The following is a 23,008-nucleotide window of genomic DNA, read 5'->3' on the forward strand; positions in this document are numbered from 1 at the left end:
ATATTTACACATAAATAAAGAATTTCAAGAAAAATTTATATTAAAAAATAATAAATATATTTAAACAAAGTTTCAAACTACTATAAACACTATTTTTAACTACAAATGAATAAAGTGCAAAGTTTTAAGAATACTAAAAATACATTTAAAAATAAATAAAAAGCATATTCAAACAAAAATATTGTTTTCTTTAAAAAAAATTTTAACAAAAAGCCTTTAAAAATAATGAAAACTTTTACAAATTATTGAAAAAAAAAATTAAGATAAATTTTTAAACCAACAAAAATACATTTTTATCCAAAAAGAAAACTTAAATTTTAACTGCTACAAAATGATGACAGATTCATATATAATAAAACTTTTGGTGCGCCAATTTAAAACCAATGACATGCAGCATTTACTCATGGTTTTCATAACCATTCTGACGGCCATTAGTTTCCTGCAATGGCTGGTGAATTTATATCGTGAATTGCGCAAACTGCCACCAGGCCCTTGGGGCTTTCCCGTCATCGGTTATTTACTGTTTATGGGCAATGAGAAACACACTCGTTTCATGGAACTGGCCAAGACATATGGCTCTCTGTTTTCCACCCGTTTGGGCAGCCAATTGACGGTGGTAATGAGTGATTATAAAATGATACGTGAATGTTTCCGCCGGGAAGAGTTTACCGGTCGTCCAGATACACCATTTATGCAGACCTTAAATGGATTTGGTAAGTTTTGCAAATAAATAAGTGTAATTTTTTTTTGGATAGAAATATATAATTTTGAGTTTTTTTTTTGTAATTTATTAAAATTTTAAATATTTTTTTTTTTTTTGGAAAAATTTTGAAAAAAATTTAAATTTCATATTTTTAAAATTTTTGAAATTAAAACAAAAATCTTTGCTTCAAAATAAGAATTATACTCATATTTAAAAAGTTTTATTTTTTGGCAGAGATTTTTGTTTAAACTTGAAAAAATTTTAAAATATGAAATTTTAAGCTAGAAAATCATAAAAAGCTGCTACACAAAACATTTTTTCAGAATTTTAGCAAAATATATTTAAGATTTTAATAAATTAAAAAAAAATTTAAATTTGTGATTGCTTATCACAATTCTGTTCAATTTTGACAAATGCTTTAAAAAAATTAATTTAAAATTAACTGAAATATCTAATGATTGAAAAATTTTTTAGAAAAAAATTTTAATTTCCTATTAAAATCTCAAAAATATTTCCACAATTTTATTAAAACCAATTTTTTTTTAAAAACTCTCAATATATCCATATTTTCTATTTATAACTACAAATTGAGCTTTTAATTAACGGAATGTTGAAGTTTGAAAGCTTTTACTCCTAGCATGCCTAAAAGCTCCTATCAACTTTCTTGACTAGAGTTAAATTTTTTTATTCCTAAAGACCAAGATTTTCAGATGTGACTGCAAAATGTCAAATTTTGTTGTTTCAAAAGCAGTTCATCTGACTTTCATATCTATGAACTATGTATAAAATTCGGTTACCAAAATGAATCTATTTTGTCTGTGTAGCTAAAAAATATTTTATTTTTCAAAACTTTATTGCGTCTTCTTTAACCAACTCTTTAAGCTATTGTTTCTGTTTATATTTTTACACAATTTTTGTTTAAACAATAAAAACCCAAAACAAAATTGCAGCTGTTACAAAAACAAACAAAAAAAAATTAATTACTATTGCACATTTAACAAATTTTGAGGTAAAAACATTTAACCAACATTTAAACACAAACACTTTATCTTTAAACCAATTAACTGCTTGAAATAATTTCATTTAAAATATTTAAAAAATTTTAAACCAAGAAAAAAATACAACAATTTGTCTTTAACTCTTCCACATACACCGCAAGAAATAACCATAATAATGCACAAGTTTTTGGTTTTTTTCCTTGACCAGAAAGCAAAAAAAAAAATGAAAAATTTAAAAACAAAACTTAAATAAATAACAGAAAATAATCACGTTTTTTTTCTGTAGATGTTATTGTAATGTTGTTTTAAAAACAATTAATTTCTTTCACATTTTTTGTATTTTGCACTGTGATAAAGTTTTTTTTTAATAAAAAAGTAAGGAATTTTTTCTTCTTTTTTATTTTGTTTAATTGTGGTATAAGTAGGTTAATTTTGAGACTTAATAAAATACTTTTATTTTATGTATTTTTGTGGTCAATAAATAATTGTTGGAATATTTTTGTTTTCTGTCTTTTGTTGAGGCAAAAAAAATTCGTTGAAATTTGCTGGACATACAAAATTATTATAAGGAAAGGTTTTTGTTCATAAGAAGCCTACCTCAATTAAAATTTAAATGTGCAAAAACGAAATAAACTTTTTAAAAATTCAGTGTTGTAAATGAATAATATATAAAAATGCACAGGCAGTAACGAATGACTAAATATGTTTCAATATTAAAAGTTTGCCAGATTTTTTTTTACCACAAAATCCATCTGCCATGATTTTTAAGGTTTATAAAACATTTATTTTCTTAGCAACATTGTTTATAAACAAAGTTTCGCCTTAATGAATGGCAACATTGTTGCCAGGGTAACAGTATTTTCACAAATCAATCTTTAAAAACTTTTATTATTAGCAATATGTCATAAAAAACATTATCTAGACTCATTGTTTAAATAAATTTGCAACAAAATTAAATTCTATGCAATATTTTACAAATGAAATATAACAAGTGAAAAAAGCTGTCATATTTAATACTGCCACATTGTTTATATACATTTCTTGCACCATAAAAAGATTATTTCTAAATATTTTAAAAATATAAACATTTAATAAACTCAGCCTGAAACAGTTGTTTTAGAAAGAGAACTAACTCCCTTACCTATTGTATAATGAAATTTGTATTTTTGGCAAACATTTGTGAAGTAAATTCTGTATAGGAATTACATAAATATAGAGAATAAACATAGAGCGAAAACACATACTTTTATTTGCTAATACATTCCCAAAACTAAGGTTTTTAACAACTGAGTTAGGTCTTTATCTATGATCATACCTAATTTTAACAAATATAAAAATTATATTTAATTGTTTTTGTAATACAAAATATTTATTAATAAATTACTTCTATTTACTTTTAGGCATTATCAACAGTACTGGCAAATTGTGGAAAGACCAAAGACGTTTTTTGCACGAAAAACTACGTCAATTTGGCATGACTTATATGGGCAATGGCAAGCATGTCATGGAAAAAAGAATAATGGTAAGTTAAACATACAACCATCTTTCCCAAGAAATCAGCCACTAATCACAAAGTTTACAATTTTTCTCACTTGCAGACTGAAGTCCATGAATACATACACAACTTGAACGTTTCCGAGGGTCAACCTATGGATATGGCACCCGCCATTTCTGTGGCCGTTAGCAATGTCATTTGCAGCATTATGATGTCGGTGCGCTTCTCCATAGATGATCCCAAATTCAGACGTTTCAATTTTCTCATTGAAGAAGGCATGCGACTTTTTGGCGAAATCCACACTGTGGACTATATACCCACTGTGCAATACTTTCCCAGCATATTGACGGCCAAAAATAAGATTGCGAAAAATCGCGAAGAAATGCAGAAATTCTATCAGGATGTCATAGATGATCACAAGAAGTCATATGATGGCTCGAATATTAGAGATTTGGTTGACTTTTATTTGGCTGAAATTGAAAAGGCCAAACAGGAGGGCACCGACGCGGAGTTGTTCGATGGCAAAAATCATGGTAAGTTGTCATAACTCTGTTTTAAATAATTAATTAGAATTAATTATAGTTAAATTATTAGATTCTTAATTTTTGTTTTATTTTTTTCTTACTCTTTTTAGAGGAGCAAATTGTGCAAGTGATAATTGATTTATTCTCGGCTGGCATGGAAACTATTAAGACTACTTTGTTGTGGATTAATGTGTTCATGTTGCGCAATCCCGATGCCATGAAGCGGGTACAGGATGAACTAGATCAAGTTGTAGGCCGTCACAGATTACCTTCCATTGAGGACTTGCAATATTTACCTGTCACCGAATCCACTATTTTGGAATCTATGCGCCGTTCCAGTATTGTTCCCTTGGCCACCACTCACTCACCCACAAGGTAAGCTTTATATACTTTTTTTTGTTTTCAAAATCTTGGCAATCTGTGTAAAATTGCCTTCACTTTGTTTTGATTTGTGGGAATAGTTCATTAAACTTGCTGCTGCTTTACTTTATCATCATCACAGTTGTCTTTCAAATTAATCTTAGAACAACAACACAAAAGCAGCAGCAGCAATGGCAAACAAAAAAAGTCATTGTTAATTAACTTTATTGTACAACAACACTATGTATTCTAATGTCAGTTGTGTTGTATTGTGTTGTATAGAGAGCGCAATAGAATTAGAAAAACTAAGTATTTTCAATTAACTGTATGAGTGTGGTATACAAATTCTGTGATAGTCTTTAGCCAGTGCGTCGTACATGGAGCGCACATGTTTCAACAATCTCTATGCAATTTGCTGGCATTTATAAGATGCGTCGTAATTTGTCCCAGTTTTGCTTTTAGATGGTTTCTAAGATTAAAAGCTTTATTTTTCACACACTCGCACACATTCACAGACCCCCAAACACACATGCATGCATTCATACACTCACTAGCCAGGCAAGGCAAGGCAACTCGAGCCAAAGCAAGGCAATCCAGCCACAAAGCCAGGCCTTTAATGCACTTGATGCATTTTTCAATTGTTTTGTATGCATTTTGAACAGAAACAACATCAACAACAAAAAACACAAACAGTAAAAAAATATAGCATGAACATTTTCAAATCTTTATATGTTGAATTGTAGAAACAACACGTGAGGTTGCAATTTTTCAATAAACATTTGCTAATTTATTATTTTTTTCTGTTTTTTTTTTGCACTTTTTTGCCTTCATTTATATTTCAACAAGTTTATACCGGCCGGCTTTTAAATTATATACACAATACAAACATTTTTGTCTATAAATTATGGCTCAATTATTTGTATTTATTTTTTTTTATCATACAAGTCAAGTTTATTGAACTTAAGTGCCATTTGACAATAAAAACTATTTCATAAAGAAAAGCTGAATACATTTTTAACGATCATGAGTGTCAAGACAATATTACAGCTCATCCTAAAGGCTGAGAAGAGAATTAGTTAGAATTTCAAAATACTGGATAAAATTGTCTATAAATTTTCTGTATAACAGTTTTTTCTATAGAAAATTTTAGTGTATAACCATTTTTTTTATAGAAAATTTCTGTATAACAATATTTTCCATAGAAATTTTTATGTATAACAGTTTTTTTTTGCAAAACATTTTCTGTATAACAGTTTTTTCAAAAGAAAATTTTGTGTATAACATTATTTTCTATAGACATTGTGTGTATAACAGTTTTTTCTATAGAAAATTTGGTGTATAACAGTTTTTTATAGAAAATTTTCTGTATAACAGTATTTTCTATTGATATGTTTATGTATAATAGTTTTTTCTGCAGACAATTTTCTGTATAACAGTTTTTCTATAGAAAATTTGGTGTATAACAGAGAACATTTGCTGTAAATTTGCTACAGAAATTTTTGTGTATAAAAGTTTTTCCCATAGAAAATTTAATATATAATAGTTTTTCTATAGAAAATTGTGTGTATAACAGTTTTTTCTGCAGAAAATTGTCTGTATAACAGTTTTTTTCTATAGAAAATTTTGTGTATAAAAGTTTTTTTTAGAGAAAATTTTCTGTATAACAATATTTTCTATAGAAAATTTAATGTATAACAGTATTTTTTATAGAAAATTTATATTTTAAATAGAACATTTGTAAGGAAAATTTTGGGTATTACGTACAAGAAAAACATGATTCGTAAAAAAACAACTTTTGAAAGCTTTTACCATAAATATCTTTTTAGATTTTAAACATTCCCACAAAACTATAAACTTTCATCTTATACATTAAAAAAATATATGTATTAAAAAGCTTATTTATTAATTTCCCTTTCCCTTCTTTCTATCTTTACAGAGATGTTGAAGTGAATGGTTATAAAATTCCCGCCGGCTCCCATGTTATACCCCTCATCAACAGCGTGCACATGGATCCCAATCTCTGGGAAAAACCAGAAGAATTCAATCCCCGACGTTTCTTGGACTCTGAGGGCAAAGTACGTAAACCCGAATACTTTATACCCTTTGGTGTGGGAAGGCGCATGTGTTTGGGTGATGTTTTGGCCCGAATGGAATTATTCTTATTCTTTGCCTCGTTCATGCACTCCTTCAACATAACACTGCCCGTGGGACAGCCTCTGCCCAGTTTGAAGGGTAATGTGGGTGCCACCATAACACCAGAAACTTTTAAAGTGTGTTTAACACCCAGACCCTTACAGCTGAATACGACAACGATAGAGCCTCATCATATGCGCAATGTAGGATCAAATTAGATGAACATGTAGCAAAACATTCAACTAAAAGGTAAAGCGAAGAGATCCTTACATCAGACGTAAGCAAATTAGAAAGAACATTAAGGCCATTTCCAAACACTATACAATGGGAACCGGGAAATTAGAAAAAAATGATATAAAAACAACAAGAAAGCTGCTGTAAGCTTTCCGTGAAAACTCAAAGCTTGAAAGCTGTTTATTCCCCCCCCCCCTACACTAGGCCTTAATGAATAAGTTTAAAAAGAAGCTGTTGCATATGAGAGAGAGAGCATTTCAACAATAGAATATGCAGAGCACGGTTTTGTTCCTGAAAGACGTTTTTTGTTCCAACATCAACCAATAACTCTTTGTAGTCGCTAAGAAACTGTAAAAGGAGTACAATTTTGAAAGCAATTCAGAAAACTTCACATCCAAACAACATTTAAATGAAGAAAATAAAAAAATAAAACAAAGAAGCAAGAATAGAGTACATATATCAAACACAAACCAGAAAAACAGAGTCTAACTTCAAGAGTTTTTCCATGAAATGGCAATATTAAATATTATTCCCATAATATATCCAACGATGTAAAAAACATAATTTATAAAAGAGATTTTATAGCCAAGAAATGAAAGAAAAGAAAATAGTTTAATTAATATTTTTTTTTTTTTGTAAATCCTCAACTTAGTTCAAAATATCTATTAACAAATTTTATACAACAAAAAAAAAATAATAATATATAAAAAAAACAAATTCTATTCTTTGACCCCCTAGAAGCTGTGTTCAATAACAAACATGTGTTTAATTTTTATTTAAACACATGTAAAAAACAAACAAACAAACAAAAAATATATTTATAAAACATAATTATAATAATTTAAAAAATCTGTGGTTTAGTTTTTATAACAATATAAAAAATGAGAATTAAAGAAATTAGAAAAAAAGTAAAACTTAAATTGGGAGCGAGAAGCCATAAGTTAATTTATGAAAGCTGTGCTTTGAAGCAGCTTTTTGAGCTCACTCTCATTTTAATGTTGTAATTTTTGCCCTGTAAATATTTTTCATACATCATCATTAATTTAATTAATAAATTAATTAATTAATATTTTGTGTTATACCTACATTTTTAGTATTTAAACTCTCATTTTTTGTTCATAACTATTTTCATTTTAGATGAAAAGAAAAACAATCTTTAAGATTCATAGTGCCAACATTTAAGCATAATTGTAATTATTCCCTTAACATTTTTCATTTACCAATAAGTCTAAGTTAACATGCACAAAAAAATTCAAAAACCATCAATAAAAAAAAAACACCCACATTTAAACACACAACAAAAACAATTTAAACACATTTTGTAAATATGTTAATTTTTTTAACAAATTATTTTTATAAGTCTTTCATGTAAACATTTAGTATTTAATTTATGTTGTTTTGTTTGTTAAATAGTAATTAGTTGTTTAATTTAAGTTCACCCCTACCCCCTCTACACCATAAAATAACAGAAACAAAAATGTAAGAATTAATAAAAAAAAACATACAATATTTTATTAAGAAAACAAATTCAAAAAATCTATATTTAAAAATATACAATATTTTTTCAAAAAAAAAAAAAAATTACACATTTTGCGTTTTACTCCAGATTTGTGAATTTTAATTTATACTTAAAAGGAGCCAAGGTAATGCCGCATTCTCCCTGCATATCTATGTCTTGACTCTGAGGACTTAAAGAAATTTTAAAGTTTCTCAATATTAAGCCACTATACAAGAGTAACAGCATTTTGGCCAATTCATCACCCAGGCACATGCGCTTGCCCGTTTGAAAGGGTATGAAGTTTTGAGGCTGAATGTACTGCCCCTCCTCGTTGAGAAATCTTTGTGGTTTGTATTGCTCTGGCTCGGGCCATACTTTAGGATCCATATGTATGGCCCACTGTAGCGGTATAATCATACTGTTCTCAGGTATGGTAAAACCATTTATCTGCACCTCTCTCACACAGCCATGAGGTATGCCCAACGGCACCACCGATCTTATGCGCTGAGCTTCAGCTAGGCAAGCTCTCAAGTAATCTATGTGTTCTAGATCGTTTAAGGTTATATTCTCCCGATTCAGTTTCAACAAGTGCTATATAATAAAGCAAATAAATGATATTAGTAAATGCCCATTTACACTATCACAGTTTTGGGACAGTAAACTGCTTTAATATAAGAAAATAGCAATATGTTATGTTTATATCAGTGGTCGGCAAAAGGAGAACCTGTTAGGTTAGCATGTTTTCGGCGCAGAATCTCCAATTTGTATCCCTTTTCAGAATTTTATAAGTCGATTGTTCGAACATTCGGAAAAATTAAGGAGTCGAACTTCGTCGAATAGTCAATAGAATTTTTTTTTATTTCTAAATTTTGTTGTAAAAATTTTATAAAATGCGATTTTCTCATCTATAAATCTAGCAGCCAAATATGTTTTACATTAAAATATAATGAAAAGACGAGAAAACACGAAAAAGTCAACTTTTCATAAATCAATAATGTAAAAAAGTCGACTTTTAAAAAATTAAAAAAGTCGAAAAGTTTCAACTATAGATGGCATTCGGCAAATGGTGGCAGATTATTTGAAATATGAACAGTTTTACAGTTTTCTAAATACCATTCAACAAGCGATTTCGATTTAAATTTTGTTACTGTCCCAAATACGAAAAAATTCACTTTTCATAAACAGCAATTGTAAAAAAGTCGAACTTTCGAAAAGTCGAATTTTCAAAATCGAAAATTCGACTTTTTGTTTCAGCTATAGAAATTTAAGTACATCCGAATAGTCGATGGCTATGATTGCCGACCACTGATTTATATGTTTGAAATATGGACTGTTCCCTTTTTAAAGTTTTCAAAATACCATTCTAAGCGAGTTCGATTTGAATTTTGTTACTGTCCCAAAGTGTGTCGAGAAAAGCGACAGGAACATTTTAGAACAACATGATAAATTAAATCTAATCAGCTTTTGAAATGACATTTTGAAAATTGGCAAAACATTAGCAAGTCCAACTTTGTCCCACTGTGGCGTTGTATGCTTAAAAATTATATTATACTTTTCTCAACTCCTCCTGTATGCCTTGATCCTTGGCCATGTACAAGAAGAACCATCTCAAAGTAGTCAATGTGGTGTCCACACCAGCACCAAAAAGATCCGCCAGCAAATGCCTTAGTTGCTGGGGACAAAAGAATTCTTTAGCAATTTCTTGTTGCTTACTATCGTCAGAGTTTTGCAGCTTTTTTCTTTCCTCCAGGAAATACTCCAGAATACAGGTGTTTCTTTGTAGCTTAACTTTATCCTCATCTTCATTAGGTTGTGTGTTTTGTTGCTGCTGACGTTTCAATAACTTCTCTTCACATTTCTGGATGATGTCATCATAGATTTGATGTGTCTTCTGTTTGCCATTGAGTAGGAATTGTATGCTTCTTTTGTTAGAGGGCAAAAATCTGAGGAGTAAATAAATTAATTACTAAAGAGTTTGAATATAGTTTGAATATTTAAATATCCATCGAATTCTATACAAATTCTAGTATAGGAAGGTCAAGGTCGCCCATTTAATACTCTACATCGAGTTTTTATATTCTAATATGTATAAGGATTTGTATTAGTCAATTTAGGATCAATTATGAAATGAGTTTTATGTGGCAGCCTCACTAATTCTGGACCGAAATGCTAATGGTACTGAAGTAGGCCTTATTAAAATTTGACTGGGTAATTTTTAAATTTACAAAACTTAATAACCGTAACTAACAACAACTTCCAAGTTGTGGTGCCACTTCCATTATCATAATACTGCTCAATTTTACCTCAGCTATGTACGTTACGTTTTTACCTTTTAAAAACGGTGGTTTATTTCCTTTAAATAAACCGGATACTTTTATTACAAGTAAAAGCAGTTTAGTAGTTTAAAATTGTAACATCACTTTAATTATTCAAATGTACTGAAACAACAGTTTAAATAGTCACCATGTATTGTTAATACACACACTTAAATTACACTTTATAATATACAAGAATGTAGTTGATGTTAACTCTAACCGCGCGTATAATAAACTGATTAACGACTGCAACTTCTGCCATCTTTCGGACAACTCTAGTATATTCGAATTTTACAGCTTTCGATTTAGTATTGCTATACTTACAAACAATGCTATCAACTTTGTTTATAAACATTATGAATGTTGCTGGCAATCGTTACAGACCGTAACAATACAATAACTTGTGAAAAGTTTCGAGATTGCCATTTTGATAGTCCTCTAGATATTGGACAATTAATATTTACATGATAGATGCCATGCCCACAATTGTGATCCAGCCCATTTTTATCTAAACCATATAAAGCTTAATTGCCTATTCCACTGTTTGGTGTCATAGAGTCAAAACCACAGCGAAACCGTTGAATAGTTCTGTAATTTCGTCCTTTTATCTATATGATTTTACTTACTTTCAAGGATATTAAAGTATTAACATTCTAAAGGACATTTTGCACAGTTTTATTTTAATTCGTTAAAACAATTTTTTCTCTAGAGATGTCAAGATAACATTCTACCATTCGCCGTACTAAGGGAAGTGTAAATTTCACTTCTTTGGAAAAAAAGCAAAGGGATGAAAAGCTGAAAATGCAGTATGACGACTATTGGAAGTGTGTAGTTCCAAACGTATGTATATAAACTTTATCATGTGTTAAAAATTATTTCCACTTTTGTCGAAAATTTGGCTATATGAAAATTTAAAAATTGAATGATGACTAATAAAGAACTAATTTTTCTTACTTTGTGGTTTTGCGATCATACAATTCAAAAGAATGAATACTTACCAGTACAAAAGTCTACATTTACTCACCTCAAAAATGGCAAAAAATTCACAACACCTGAAACGCCAATTAGTTTTAAACCCTCTTCCTGTAGCTCTTGCAAATAATGCCAAGTGACATCATCGCGTGCATATGTGATGCCAAACACTAGGTCGTTAATAATGTTACCCAAAGTATGTTGCAATGCGGGCAGAGGATTCACTTCGCCATCTAATAAATTCGTAGAATCATCATGGAGCCACTTCATAAACGAGAAACCACAAGAAATCAGTTAAAACAGAAAAAAAAAACACAAAAACACTAACATGGCAGAAATGAAGAACAAACGAGCGGACGAGAAAAATGTATGTATAAGAAGAAAAAAATGTGCACATTTTATTTATTTATTTAGTTGTTTATTTTTTTGCACTTGAAAAAAAAAATATGTTTAAAAAGCAAAAGCGAAAACAAAATGGAAAGTAAAATGATCAAACATAGCAGCAGCAGCCGCAAAACAGACAAAGGCAAAACTGACAAAAACGGTTGGACGGAAAGACATTTATACAGATAAATTATCAAACAAACAGACACACGGACTCAGAGCCAGACAGGTATCCAGTCAACCTGCCAACCTGACTGTTTCTCTGGCAGCCGTTCAGCCAACCAACTGTTATAATGATGGCAGCCTAGCAACAAATAATTGAGTTTAGAACAAAATGGAATGAATGAATGAGTTAAGGCGAAATTTATACAATTTACTGTAGCTAAACTTCAGCTCAATGTGTACAAGGACATACAGTATCGGTAAAAACTTATTGGACAAAAATCGAGTTATACAACACATACTAATATTTTGTTACATAACCGCCGTTTTTCAAAATAGCCGCACATCTTTTAGGCATATAGCTAATAAGATTTTCTATTATTGTCATTAGAATAGCTTGATATAATTTGTTTGGATCTCGATGTGCCAATTCCCGATTTACATTAAGGTCGGGTGACAGTGATGGCCACTTCATGACATTAACCCCTTCACCAATTTGAACGTATTTGAACAGTTTAGAAATCACATATTTACAACGCATTATATTTTCATTTATTCATTCTTCATATAGTAATGAATAAAAGAACTGATTGTCCCAAACAAACATAATTGCCATCTTTTAAACACGTACATTAGGGTGGCCCTATTTGTACAGAAGATGTTCCTAACTATAATTAAAGTTTATTTTGTTTGAGGAGACAATTGCTCAAAATATTTTTCCTGGGTTGAGTATTTGTTGAGCTGGAGTATTTTTTAAGGTTTTTTTTATATTACACGCAAAGGATAAATATGAAATATTGGTATCATGTATGTTCTTTGAAAGGAAATTTTTCCAAAAAATTTAAAATTTTGTAATACATTAATTTTGACTTACCTGCACAACCAACTTTGCACGATATTTTGTGCAGATAAGTTAAAAATGCAGTTAACCTTAATGCACTTACCTGCTCATTGATGCTGGTAAGTGCATTTACCGTTTACTGCCCAAAAAAGCAGCTAACGACAAATAATTTATGTGAAGCTTTTTGATTTTTCCGACTAAAAATAACATCAAATTGCTATTTTAGCTACTTTTAAAATTATTAAGAAGTTTACAACATATCTTTTTATTCAAAATCCTATTTTTCTTATTTTGTTTTGATTTAATTTTGTATTAGGCCGCTAAATGATATTTTTTTCATGAAAACCAGTTATAGATTCCAAAAGTATTATGCACTTATCTTAAATGTGCAGGTATGAACAATGCACTTAAATTAACTAATTTATATGGAGTTTGGTAAATAAATATACAAAACATAAGTTTTGTGCACTTATATGCAAAATGCTCTTAAGTGAAAGGCAGGTAATTCAAAACTACTGTATAAAAAAATAAAAAATTTTAATTCTGAATTACTTAAAAATTATCAGTTTAAATTGCTATTAAATCGCATATAAATTCACCGAATTGTTTTTTTTAGTTTACCGGCGAATTCGTAAATTTTCGAAACCTATTTTCTAGTAGTACAAATACTATTTTTAAAATAGTAGTAGTAATACTACTTATTTTAAAACTGTGATAGAAATACTATTTTTTTTAAATTGAAGTAAAAATACTACTTTTTTAAAATAGTAGTAGAAATACTACTTTTTAAAATAGTAGTAGAAATACTTCTTTTTCAAATAGTAGTAAAAATACTACTTTTTTAATATAATAGTAGAAACACTATTTTTTAAAAAAAGTAGTAGAAACACTAATACAAGAAATACTAATAAAAGAGTAGTAGAAATACTATTTTTAATTAAAATAGTAATAGATATACTACTTTTTTAAAATAGTAGTAACAATTTTGGTAAAAAGACTACTTTTCAAAATAGTAGTAGAAATACTACTTTTTTAATAAAATAGTAGTAATAATACTACTTTTTTAAAATAGTAGTAGAAATACACTTTTTTTAAATTAAATTTTTGTTACATAAACAATGTAGAAGACATTTGTTCTAAAATCTAGTCCTGCGAAGCCTTTTGGCTTGTCTGCAGGAGTTACAAACTATTTAGAAAAGTGTTAGAAATACAATTTTTTTAATAAAAAATTCTTTATTAAAATAGTAGTAAAAATACTACTTTTTTAAAAATAGTAGTAGAAATACCACTTTTTTAATAAAGTAGTAGTAGAAATACCACCTTCTTAAAAAAGTTGGAGAAATACCACCTACTTAAAAAAGTAGGAGAAATACTACTTTTTTAAAATAGTGGTAGAAATACTACTTTTTTTAAAATGTAGTAGAAATACTACTTTTTAAAATAGTAGTAGAAATACAACTTTTTTTTAAATCGTAGTAAAAATTCTACTTTTTTTAATTAATTTTTTTTTTCAATTTAAAATAGTAGCAGAAATACTACTTTTTTAAAATTGTAGTAGAAACACTATTTTTTTTAAAAAGTAGTAGAAATACTAATATTAAAATAGTAATAGATATACAACTTTTTTTAAAATAGTAGTAGAAATACTACTTTTCTAATGTAATAGTAGTAAAAATACTACCTTTTTAAAATAGTAGTAAAAATACTACTTTATAAAATAGTAGTAGAAATACTACTTTTTAAAATATGTAGTATTAAAAATAGTATTTTTTTTAAAGTAGTAGAAATGTTACTTTTTTTAAAATAGTATTAGAAATACTATTTTTTTTAGTAAAAATACTACTTTTTTAAAATAGTAGTAGAAGTACAATTTTTTACAAAATAGTAGTAGAAATACTACTTTTTTAAAATAGCAGTAGAAATAGTACTTTTTAAAATAGTAGTAAAAATACTACTTTTTAAAATAGCAAAAATACTTCTTTTTTAAAATAGTAGTAGAAATACACCTTTTTACGAAAGTATTGGAAGTATAATTTTTAAAAAGTACTTTTTTCAAAACAGTAATAGAAATACTACTTTTTTAATAAAATAGTAGTAGAAATACTACTTTTTAATATAGTAGTACAAATACTTTCGTAAAAAGGTGTATTTCTACTACTATTTTAAAATAGTAGTGGAAATACTACTTTTTAAAATAGTGGTAGAAATACTACTTTTTAAAATAGTAGTACAAATAGTAGCGGTACTTTTCAATAGTACCAACAAAAGTACGATTGTATCAAATTTTTCATCCCTGGTCGGAAGTTTTTGTATCATATTTTTTTGATTTAAAAAACAATCAAATTTATTTTCCCTATATAAATACTATATCAGCAATTTTTGTTCAGTGTATTTTGACCGACACTGTACATACACTTTTGCTTCTTCCAGACATTGCAGCAACAACAGGGAAAAAACCCAACAAATTACTTAGGAATATTTTAAGTTTTCTGAAATATGGTTTTGTTTTAATTTGGCGAAATCATTCATTCATGTTTATGACTCAGACGGAAGGATAGACAGTTTAAAGATGAGAACAAACAAAAGCTAATCAACATTTATTAGACAGAAATAACAAAGAAAAGACATACAATATACTGTAGTAATATATGGATATGCCATTATGTTTGTTATTTTATATATTTATGATATCCACACATACCTGTATGCATTCTCTAATGCCTTGAACAATGCGCTGTTCTAAACCACAGCGTATTTCACTGAATTTCTTAGACATGCCCAAACATTTCAGCCAATCAATAGTGTGACGTCTTTGATCCTTCCACAAAGCACCTTCGGCACATATTAGACCTTTTTCCAAAGAGAAAAGAATTCACAGAAATAAGAAATAACAACAACTGAAAACGGAAATAAAACAATTTGTCTGGGCAATAGACAGGCGACAGCCTGCTCATTGTAAGTATCTTACTTAAGTCTTTTGTTTTGCATAAAGTTGTTTTCTCTTTTATTCCCAAAAACCTACCATAACCACCCATTATGCCATGTGTTACATAGAGCGGTGCTCTTGCTGTAAACTCTTCACGTCTCAGGAAATCACGCACCAAGGCTGCATCTGTCAACACGATTGTATTGATTTTGCCCATCTTCAGCGAATATATTGGTCCATATTTAAAGGATAATTGCTGCAATGTTTTGTATGGTGCCTTTACATTAAGGAATGCTAAATAGCCAAGTATGGGCCAACCAACAGGACCCGGAGGCTGATGACGCATACGAATGAAATTTTGCAACGATATGAAAATGATCAGGCCAACAAAACAGATGACGAAAACATGCTAAAAATATACAGCAAAATGCTTGTTGTGAATACAGGAAATGCCAATTTTTTGTGAAATAACGAAAAGTTTTTTTACTTTTATTATTTCAATTAAGTGGTATTCCTAGTTAGGTAGAAAGATTGAAAGGTGGAAATTTCATTGTTTTTACTGTTTAACTCGTACGGTTTACTGTGTGTAAAAATATGTTGAAGATTCATAAATTATTTTTTTTTATTTATGTATGTTTTGTTCAACTTCTATGAAAAATATTATTTTCTTCAATGTTAAAACCTTTAATTTTTCAAAGTTTTTGTTAACGCATAACTATTTAGTTTCGAATTAGTTTTCGTAGAAAAACTTTGCGCATAAATTTAAATTTAACCAATTTAGCCATTTTAAGTATGTATATTAGGGTAGATCGAGTTAGCAATCGATATTGTGCCATTTATTTTTCGATAGCTTTCGGCATGAGGAAAAAAAATGTTTTTCATGGCCCCCAAATTTCAGAAAAATTGCCTTCTTCTTTAACTTTTATTTTTTAGTTTTAGTAGGTAATGAAAAAATCGCCTGATTTAATTTTTTTTAATATTGCCTTAAAAATTAAAAAAAAAATAAATCTGTCAGTGGACATTAGACATTTTTTTCCTCATGCCAAAAGCTATTGAAATATCGATGGCAGAATATCAAATATTTTTCCCGATTTTGACTTGTAGGTCCGAATTACGTTATGTACGTCCTTGAGAAGGTATTTGGAATCTATCATTAGATATTAATAATGTCTATATTAATGACTTAATGATCCAGATATAGATAAAAAAATAAGTAAAAATCGAGGTAGTCGTGGTTTATTACTTATATCTCAGCCATTTGTGTGCCGATTTTCTCACAGAGAAAACAGATTCGTAATAGCAACCGAATTTGTTGCCAATCGAATGATTCGGTTGCACACATAGAATTTTTCAGTTCTAACAACAGAATTTCAGTTGATGCAAACAAACTTTAGTTGCCCCTTCCTAAATATTGTAGCCACAACTGCAAAATTCGGTCACTAAGACAGAATCATTCGATTGGCAACAAATTCGGTTGCTATCACGAATCTGTTTTCTCTGTGCACGATTTGAAATAACAATCGAACTGGGACTATAGCTGATATATTGATGTATGAATTATTAGGGGCTACGGAAAGTTGATTTCAACATACAGACGGACAGACGGACATGGCTATATCGACTCCTCTATCTATAACGATCCAGAATATATACATATATGGAGTTGCAAATGAAAAATTTAGAAATTGCAAATGGAATGACAAACTTATGTATAACCTTGCCACTCATGGTATAATTATATAATTAATAAAGACAAAAACTGTTTCAGTAGAGAGCCATTGATTGAGCATAATGTCAATATAAAATAGATAAAGTTTATTTGTTAAGATAAATTTTGAACCACCTTCACATATTCTTAATTAACCAATAATAAACGGAAGTCTGAAATACAACTTTTAAAGGAAAATATCAATAATTTATATTCGTGAGTGATTTTTAAAAGTGGTCCTATGTGAAGCTATGACCAAATATGGACCGATCACGATGAAATTAGGTCGTGTTATTTATGTCTATATGAAAGTTATTTATGGTGAATTTTGTGTTATCAACATTTTTAAGAGATTTATGCACATTAAAGTGATTTTCTGAAGCGGGTTTTATATGGGAGCTATGACTGATTATGGACTGATGTAGATACATATATAATTTAACATTTATGACCGATAAAGTTCAATTACGGGGAGACATTTGTATGGGGGCTAGGTGAAATAATGGACCGAGTTCAGCCAGTTTCAATAGGCTTTGTCCTTGGGCCGAAAAACTTATATGTACTAAATTTGATCGAAATATCTTCAAAATTTCGACCTGTACTCTGCGCACGGACGGACATCGTTTAATCGACTCAGAAAATGATTCTAAGTCGATCGGTCTACTTTATACAAACATCTGCACAAACGCATTATACCCTCCCCACTATGGTGGTGTAGGGTATAAAGATTGTTTTGGAATTTATTTCAAATCGCATAATTTTACAATATTTATCGTCTAATTTATATGTACTTGAAATTGCATTGAACATTATTTTTGACTTCTGGTTAAAATGGATTATATATATAAAAATTGATCTTAATGAATACATTTCATTCAATTTATATTTCTAATAATTTTTAATGATATCCTGCAAAATTTGACCTCAGATATACAAATTCTAAAAATAAAAAAATACAATAGCGTAAATTAGCAACACAAAGAAACAATCTGAAATTATATTTTAGCAAATATGCTATGAAATGTCATCTAATATATAAATAGGCCAAACGTTTGTGCAGAATAAATTTAATTTTTTTTATATTTTAAAAATGTTTGCATTATTTTGAAACCCATGCTACTAGATAATGTATCAAATGTGCAACTTCTGAACGTTATCCGATTTTGCATTTGATTTTTAGATGACAGAAAACTATTTCAGATCTTATAACCACCAAAAATCGAAAAAGACCATATTAGAGCCTCCCATGTAATCATGGAAATAAGGTAGGAGGTTTTTATCGTATAATCATGTTGACTCTATTTATACTGATTTATGAATTTCTCAGAAATCGGATAAAGTTAATCCGGTATTCAACAATGCCCAGTGGGCAGAATCAGTTTTCGAGTATTCAAATCCTATATCAAATAATAAACAAAAATGAGAAATTTTTAGAGAATTTTAGACACACATCCAGAATTGTATTCCATTGAAAATTCAAATATTAAAAGTAAGTTTTTTCATTTAAATTCATATACAAAATTAAGCAAATAGAAAACAGAACACAGTTGAATCAATTTCAATTTATGTTGTAAAACACAGGTGCTAAAATTTTATGCACGAATATAGTAGAGAGTTTAGGTGTCCTTATACCATTTTCTTTTTGAATTTTTAACACCGAGATCTTTGATATTTCCATTAAAAAAGTCACTAATATGAGAAACATATTGGATATGTTATGTACATCATTAAAATTAGAGATTGTACATCCGACTGCTGTCCGCTTTGACATGAATCTAGCCAAATGTGAGTTTTTCACTAAAAATAACAAAAATTCAAACTTTTTTTAATTACCTATTTTTTAACCTGGAAATCTGTTTGTTGGAAATTTGTTTATATGATCGAAAATATAATTTTCTAAACTAAAGAAAATGATGTTGAGGAATTTGTTGAAAAATTGTCTAGGATTATTTGAAAAATACTGTTTTTTCCAAAATATTTTCATTCTGCTCGACCCCGAAGCAACTGCTAAGCGTGATAAAATTGCACGAAGAAAAGAGAACAATGTTTCTCAAGGACAACTCAAATAATAATCCAAGAATATATTAACTTAAAAGGGCGTGCAAAAAATTTATTTCGAAATTTAATTCAGAAAATTCCGCTGGATTTGCTTAAGCTAGGGTTTTGTATATTTCCACTTAAATCTTTCTGAAAACATAATATCAATTTTATTATCTTACCAATAGAGAGACATCCATTTCGTTAAGGAAATCCAAACATTTCTTATAATCCCTCATACTAGATGTTGCTAAAAATGAATAAAACATAATCGTACTGTTATAATTAAGTTTACATTATAAATTGTTTTTATTTTTAATACTCACATTTCTAATTTGTTTAATATTTCATAAAAGACACTGTAAAAATACTTAGTTGCAGTAATTTTCTTTAAAACTCTCTTTGAATACTTGAACAATCAAAGTACTTAAACTGGCAACTTCAGTTGCTACACACGTCCACTCACTGACTGACCAACAGACTGATGTGACTTACAAATTCACAACGAGTGTGGACTTAATATGTTATTCCACAATGTCGACGACTACAACGACAATAACAGCAGGAATGTAAATAGGTATGTACTACATAAATACACTTAGGGAAAACACAAAGTAAGTTTCAAATTTAGGTAGAAAAAGACATAGATAAGGGCAGTGGGAAAAAACAAAAACTGAAACAGAAACAGAAAGACTTGAAGTCGTTAAAACGATTTTTGAATTAGCAATTTCTTTTACAGAGTGGAAAAACCAATCAAATATGTTTTCTTTTCAGTGTATTTAAAATTATTCTGCGTATCGAATAATTGTTTACAGCTTTCGATACGAATAAATGCACACTATAAATAAATAACCGAATGTATAATTGTACATTCATATTTTAAATATTTTAGCGAAAAAAAAACATGCTTCGACATGGTTACGACAACTATACTTTGTTATTTGTAACAATATATTGTTGTCTTACACAAATAATAGTTACATACTTTAACTTAATTTCAACAATATTTTAGCTACTGGAAACATTTGTATGTTCATGGCTCATACTTTGTATCATATTATGATTGCTTTGAATCAAGACAATTATATTACGACTTTTGATTGTTCAATCTTATCATAATATGATGATCTTAAATTAAGTTTACCACATCCATGTTTTTTCTCTGCGTGTATACATACATATTTCAATTGTAATTTGTCTACATATTTCAAACTTAATTTACCTAATCACAATAAGCCAGAAATCGGAAACTAACCACATTTATGTGTATAACAGCTTTAAATCAAAATGTCCCAAGATTAAAGAAAGTGTGCCAATAAGTCGTTTTGTATTTTACAATTATCGTATGAATTACTTAAGTGTCATATAAAATGCGCATTTTATTATTGTGTCTTATTTATTTTTTTTTATTGCCAACTCATGAATTGTAGATGAAGCATAAATTTGACAATTTGTTATGAATTTATCTGTACGGAATATTTTTCATCGAACAAGACAACCCGAAAAATAGAAATGTATGTTTCTTAAACGGAAATGCTGCATCGTCTTTATTGTTTTTTTTTTTTTTTTGCATTTTTCAGAAAATGGGTCAATAAGTCATAAGAAACTCATATTAGGAGTACCGGAAATTCAAAGGTACATAATTTCTAATATTGTTGGTTTATTATACAAACTGAATATCATTCTACAAATTACAGGAATATAAGGGAGAAACTTGGAATTGTATTTTATTCAAAAAACAAAACTTATTTCAAATGAACAACAAATTATAACTCGATTTAGTATGTTTTAGAAAGAAGGCAACAATTTTAAGTTTAATAAAAAACCAAACAATATATATTCCTTCAAAATAATAAAAACATGAAAAGTCGAGACCTTCATTCTAGAGTATACTAATAATGCTCTCGATTTTATTAATAAACTAGTTGATCGCCCGGCTTCGCCCGGTACCATTTACTAATGGTAGTTCCTCAAGTTTCTCCAACCCTCACACACCAGCCTGTTCTTATTTATTTGCAAATACAATATCTAAATTTGTACTGAATACTTTAGGGAGCTTTTTTATTACAGTTGACTGGCCTCAAAAAAAAAAGAATTTCCGAATTTTACCCGGAATTTTAAAATTTTTTTTCTTTATCTTTAAATCAGCCAAGTCGCTCCAACCGTTCTCACGTGATGACAATACATACTTGTACCATTTCATTTTTATATATATAGAAGATTATTAACAACATGTTTTTAACAAAGTCGACTTAGCATGTTTTAGAATGGCGTTAACGATTTCTAGTTTAATAAAATAACATTTATTATCTTCCTTCAACTGTAAAATTTGTATTTTCAACAATAAAGTTCTTTATCCTTACTGTGTCTATGAATGTTAATAGTTTATTTAATATTTCAAGATCAAGTTCAATAGCATTGCTGGCTGGCAAAAAAAAATGGAAAATCTTAACACTATTTCACCATATCGCAGATTAAGCAGTTAAAAAAATTCAAATGGGATGTTTTAAAGGATAGTGAAAAGCAAAAATCTTTGTCATTTATAAAATTTATATTGAGCTAAATGGCAAAATAAGCAAACAAATTCAAAAAATGTATTTATATTTATGTGAAAAATATAAAAAAACAAGTAAGAAAGTATGGTTGGTCACGCCCGAGCATATAATACCCTACACCAAGTAAATATTTTTCTTTTAAAATATCAATAATTTATATTCGTGAGTGATTTTCGGAAGTGGGCCTTATATGGGAGATATGACCAATTAAGGACCGATCACAATAAAATTAGGTCGTGTGATTTATGTATATATGAAAAATATTTATGGTGAATTTTGTGTGTATACCAAAATTTTTAAGAGATTTATGTAAGTTAAAGTGATTTTTGGAAGCGGGTCTGTATGGGAGCTATGACTAATTATGGACCGATCATCATCAAATTAGGTGACATGGTTAACATATATATAACTAATTAGAAGCGAAATTTGTTTAGTTACCTATATGAATTAAGCATTTATGACCGATAAAGTCCAATTTCGGAAGGACATTTGTATGGGGGCTTTGTGAAATAATGCAGTGATTTCAGCCAGTTTCAATATGCTTCGTTCTTGGTCCAAAATAATTGTATATACTAAATTTTATCGAAATATTTTGAAAATTGCAACCTGTACTTTGGGCACAAAGTTTACATGGACAGCCAGACGGACGGACATCGTCTAATCGACTCCGAAAATATAAAAGAATTAAGTATGGATAGGTCAATGCCAAAAACACACACAACAGCATTTCTTGAGCACTTTAAATTATATTGGGTGTATGACTTAAAAATGCGGGATATTTTCAAATTCTTAACTTTTATTTTGAAACATTTGTACAAGTATTGGCCTTTTCACATTTATATGGCAATATATGGATTCCGAGCTAAAAGAATTGCTCATCTTTTAAGGGCAAGAACGAATCAATCCAATATTCTAATATCCATTATATCCAAACTATTTTCTTTTATTGCGTTCAAGCATCATGCAAAATCGCCTTCAAGGGCTTTCGGCTTCAATTCATATCGTTCCCAATTTCTCTGCTTTTGGACAAATCCTGAAAATGTTTTAAAATTGCTGCTTGAGTAGCTCCCAAATGATTTTGCAAACTCTTGTTGAGTTTTAAAACCATCTTCATAGAGTAATACCTCAAATTCTTGGTCTTTAAACTTTTTTTTCTGGCCTGA

General features: G+C 29.0%; 2 protein-coding genes across 2 annotated transcripts; one reads left to right on the forward strand and one right to left on the reverse strand.

Moving 5' to 3' along the window:
• The first annotated feature begins 280 nt into the window (after positions 1 to 280).
• LOC135959265 (cytochrome P450 18a1) lies at positions 281 to 8,036 on the forward strand. The gene is made up of 5 exons (XM_065510383.1): positions 281 to 713; positions 3,102 to 3,223; positions 3,300 to 3,729; positions 3,831 to 4,095; positions 6,017 to 8,036. Exons 1-5 carry the CDS (start codon positions 332 to 334, stop codon positions 6,429 to 6,431), a joined length of 1,614 nt encoding a protein of 537 aa, XP_065366455.1. The 5' UTR covers positions 281 to 331; the 3' UTR covers positions 6,432 to 8,036.
• Positions 8,037 to 8,044: 8 nt separating this feature from the next.
• On the reverse strand, positions 8,045 to 19,720 carry phtm (phantom). Its single transcript, XM_065510384.1, has 7 exons — positions 19,617 to 19,720; positions 19,473 to 19,540; positions 15,642 to 15,954; positions 15,321 to 15,469; positions 11,285 to 11,496; positions 9,498 to 9,888; positions 8,045 to 8,536 (listed from the first exon to the last, which is right to left on the reverse strand). The coding sequence occupies exons 2-7, from the start codon at positions 19,527 to 19,529 to the stop codon at positions 8,045 to 8,047; spliced, it is 1,614 nt and encodes a 537-aa protein (XP_065366456.1). The 5' UTR covers positions 19,530 to 19,540; positions 19,617 to 19,720.
• Between the last annotated feature and the right edge of the window lie 3,288 nt (positions 19,721 to 23,008).

This window comes from Calliphora vicina, chromosome 4 (genome assembly GCF_958450345.1).
Source record: "Calliphora vicina chromosome 4, idCalVici1.1, whole genome shotgun sequence".
Lineage (NCBI taxonomy): Eukaryota > Metazoa > Arthropoda > Insecta > Diptera > Calliphoridae > Calliphora > Calliphora vicina.

Coding starts and splice junctions, on each gene's coding strand:
- LOC135959265 (XM_065510383.1), top strand. CDS start 332: ATGATGACAGATTCATATATAATAAAACTTTTGGTGCGCCAATTTAAA. Junction 714..3,101: donor GCAGACCTTAAATGGATTTG/GTAAGTTTTGCA, acceptor ATTTACTTTTAG/GCATTATCAACAGTACTGGC. Junction 3,730..3,830: donor GTTCGATGGCAAAAATCATG/GTAAGTTGTCAT, acceptor TACTCTTTTTAG/AGGAGCAAATTGTGCAAGTG.
- phtm (XM_065510384.1), bottom strand. CDS start 19,529: ATGAGGGATTATAAGAAATGTTTGGATTTCCTTAACGAAATGGATGTC. Junction 15,955..19,472: donor AAATGGATGTCTCTCTATTG/GTAAGATAATAA, acceptor GTATATTTTTAG/CATGTTTTCGTCATCTGTTT. Junction 11,497..15,320: donor GCATTAGAGAATGCATACAG/GTATGTGTGGAT, acceptor TCGTTTATGAAG/TGGCTCCATGATGATTCTAC.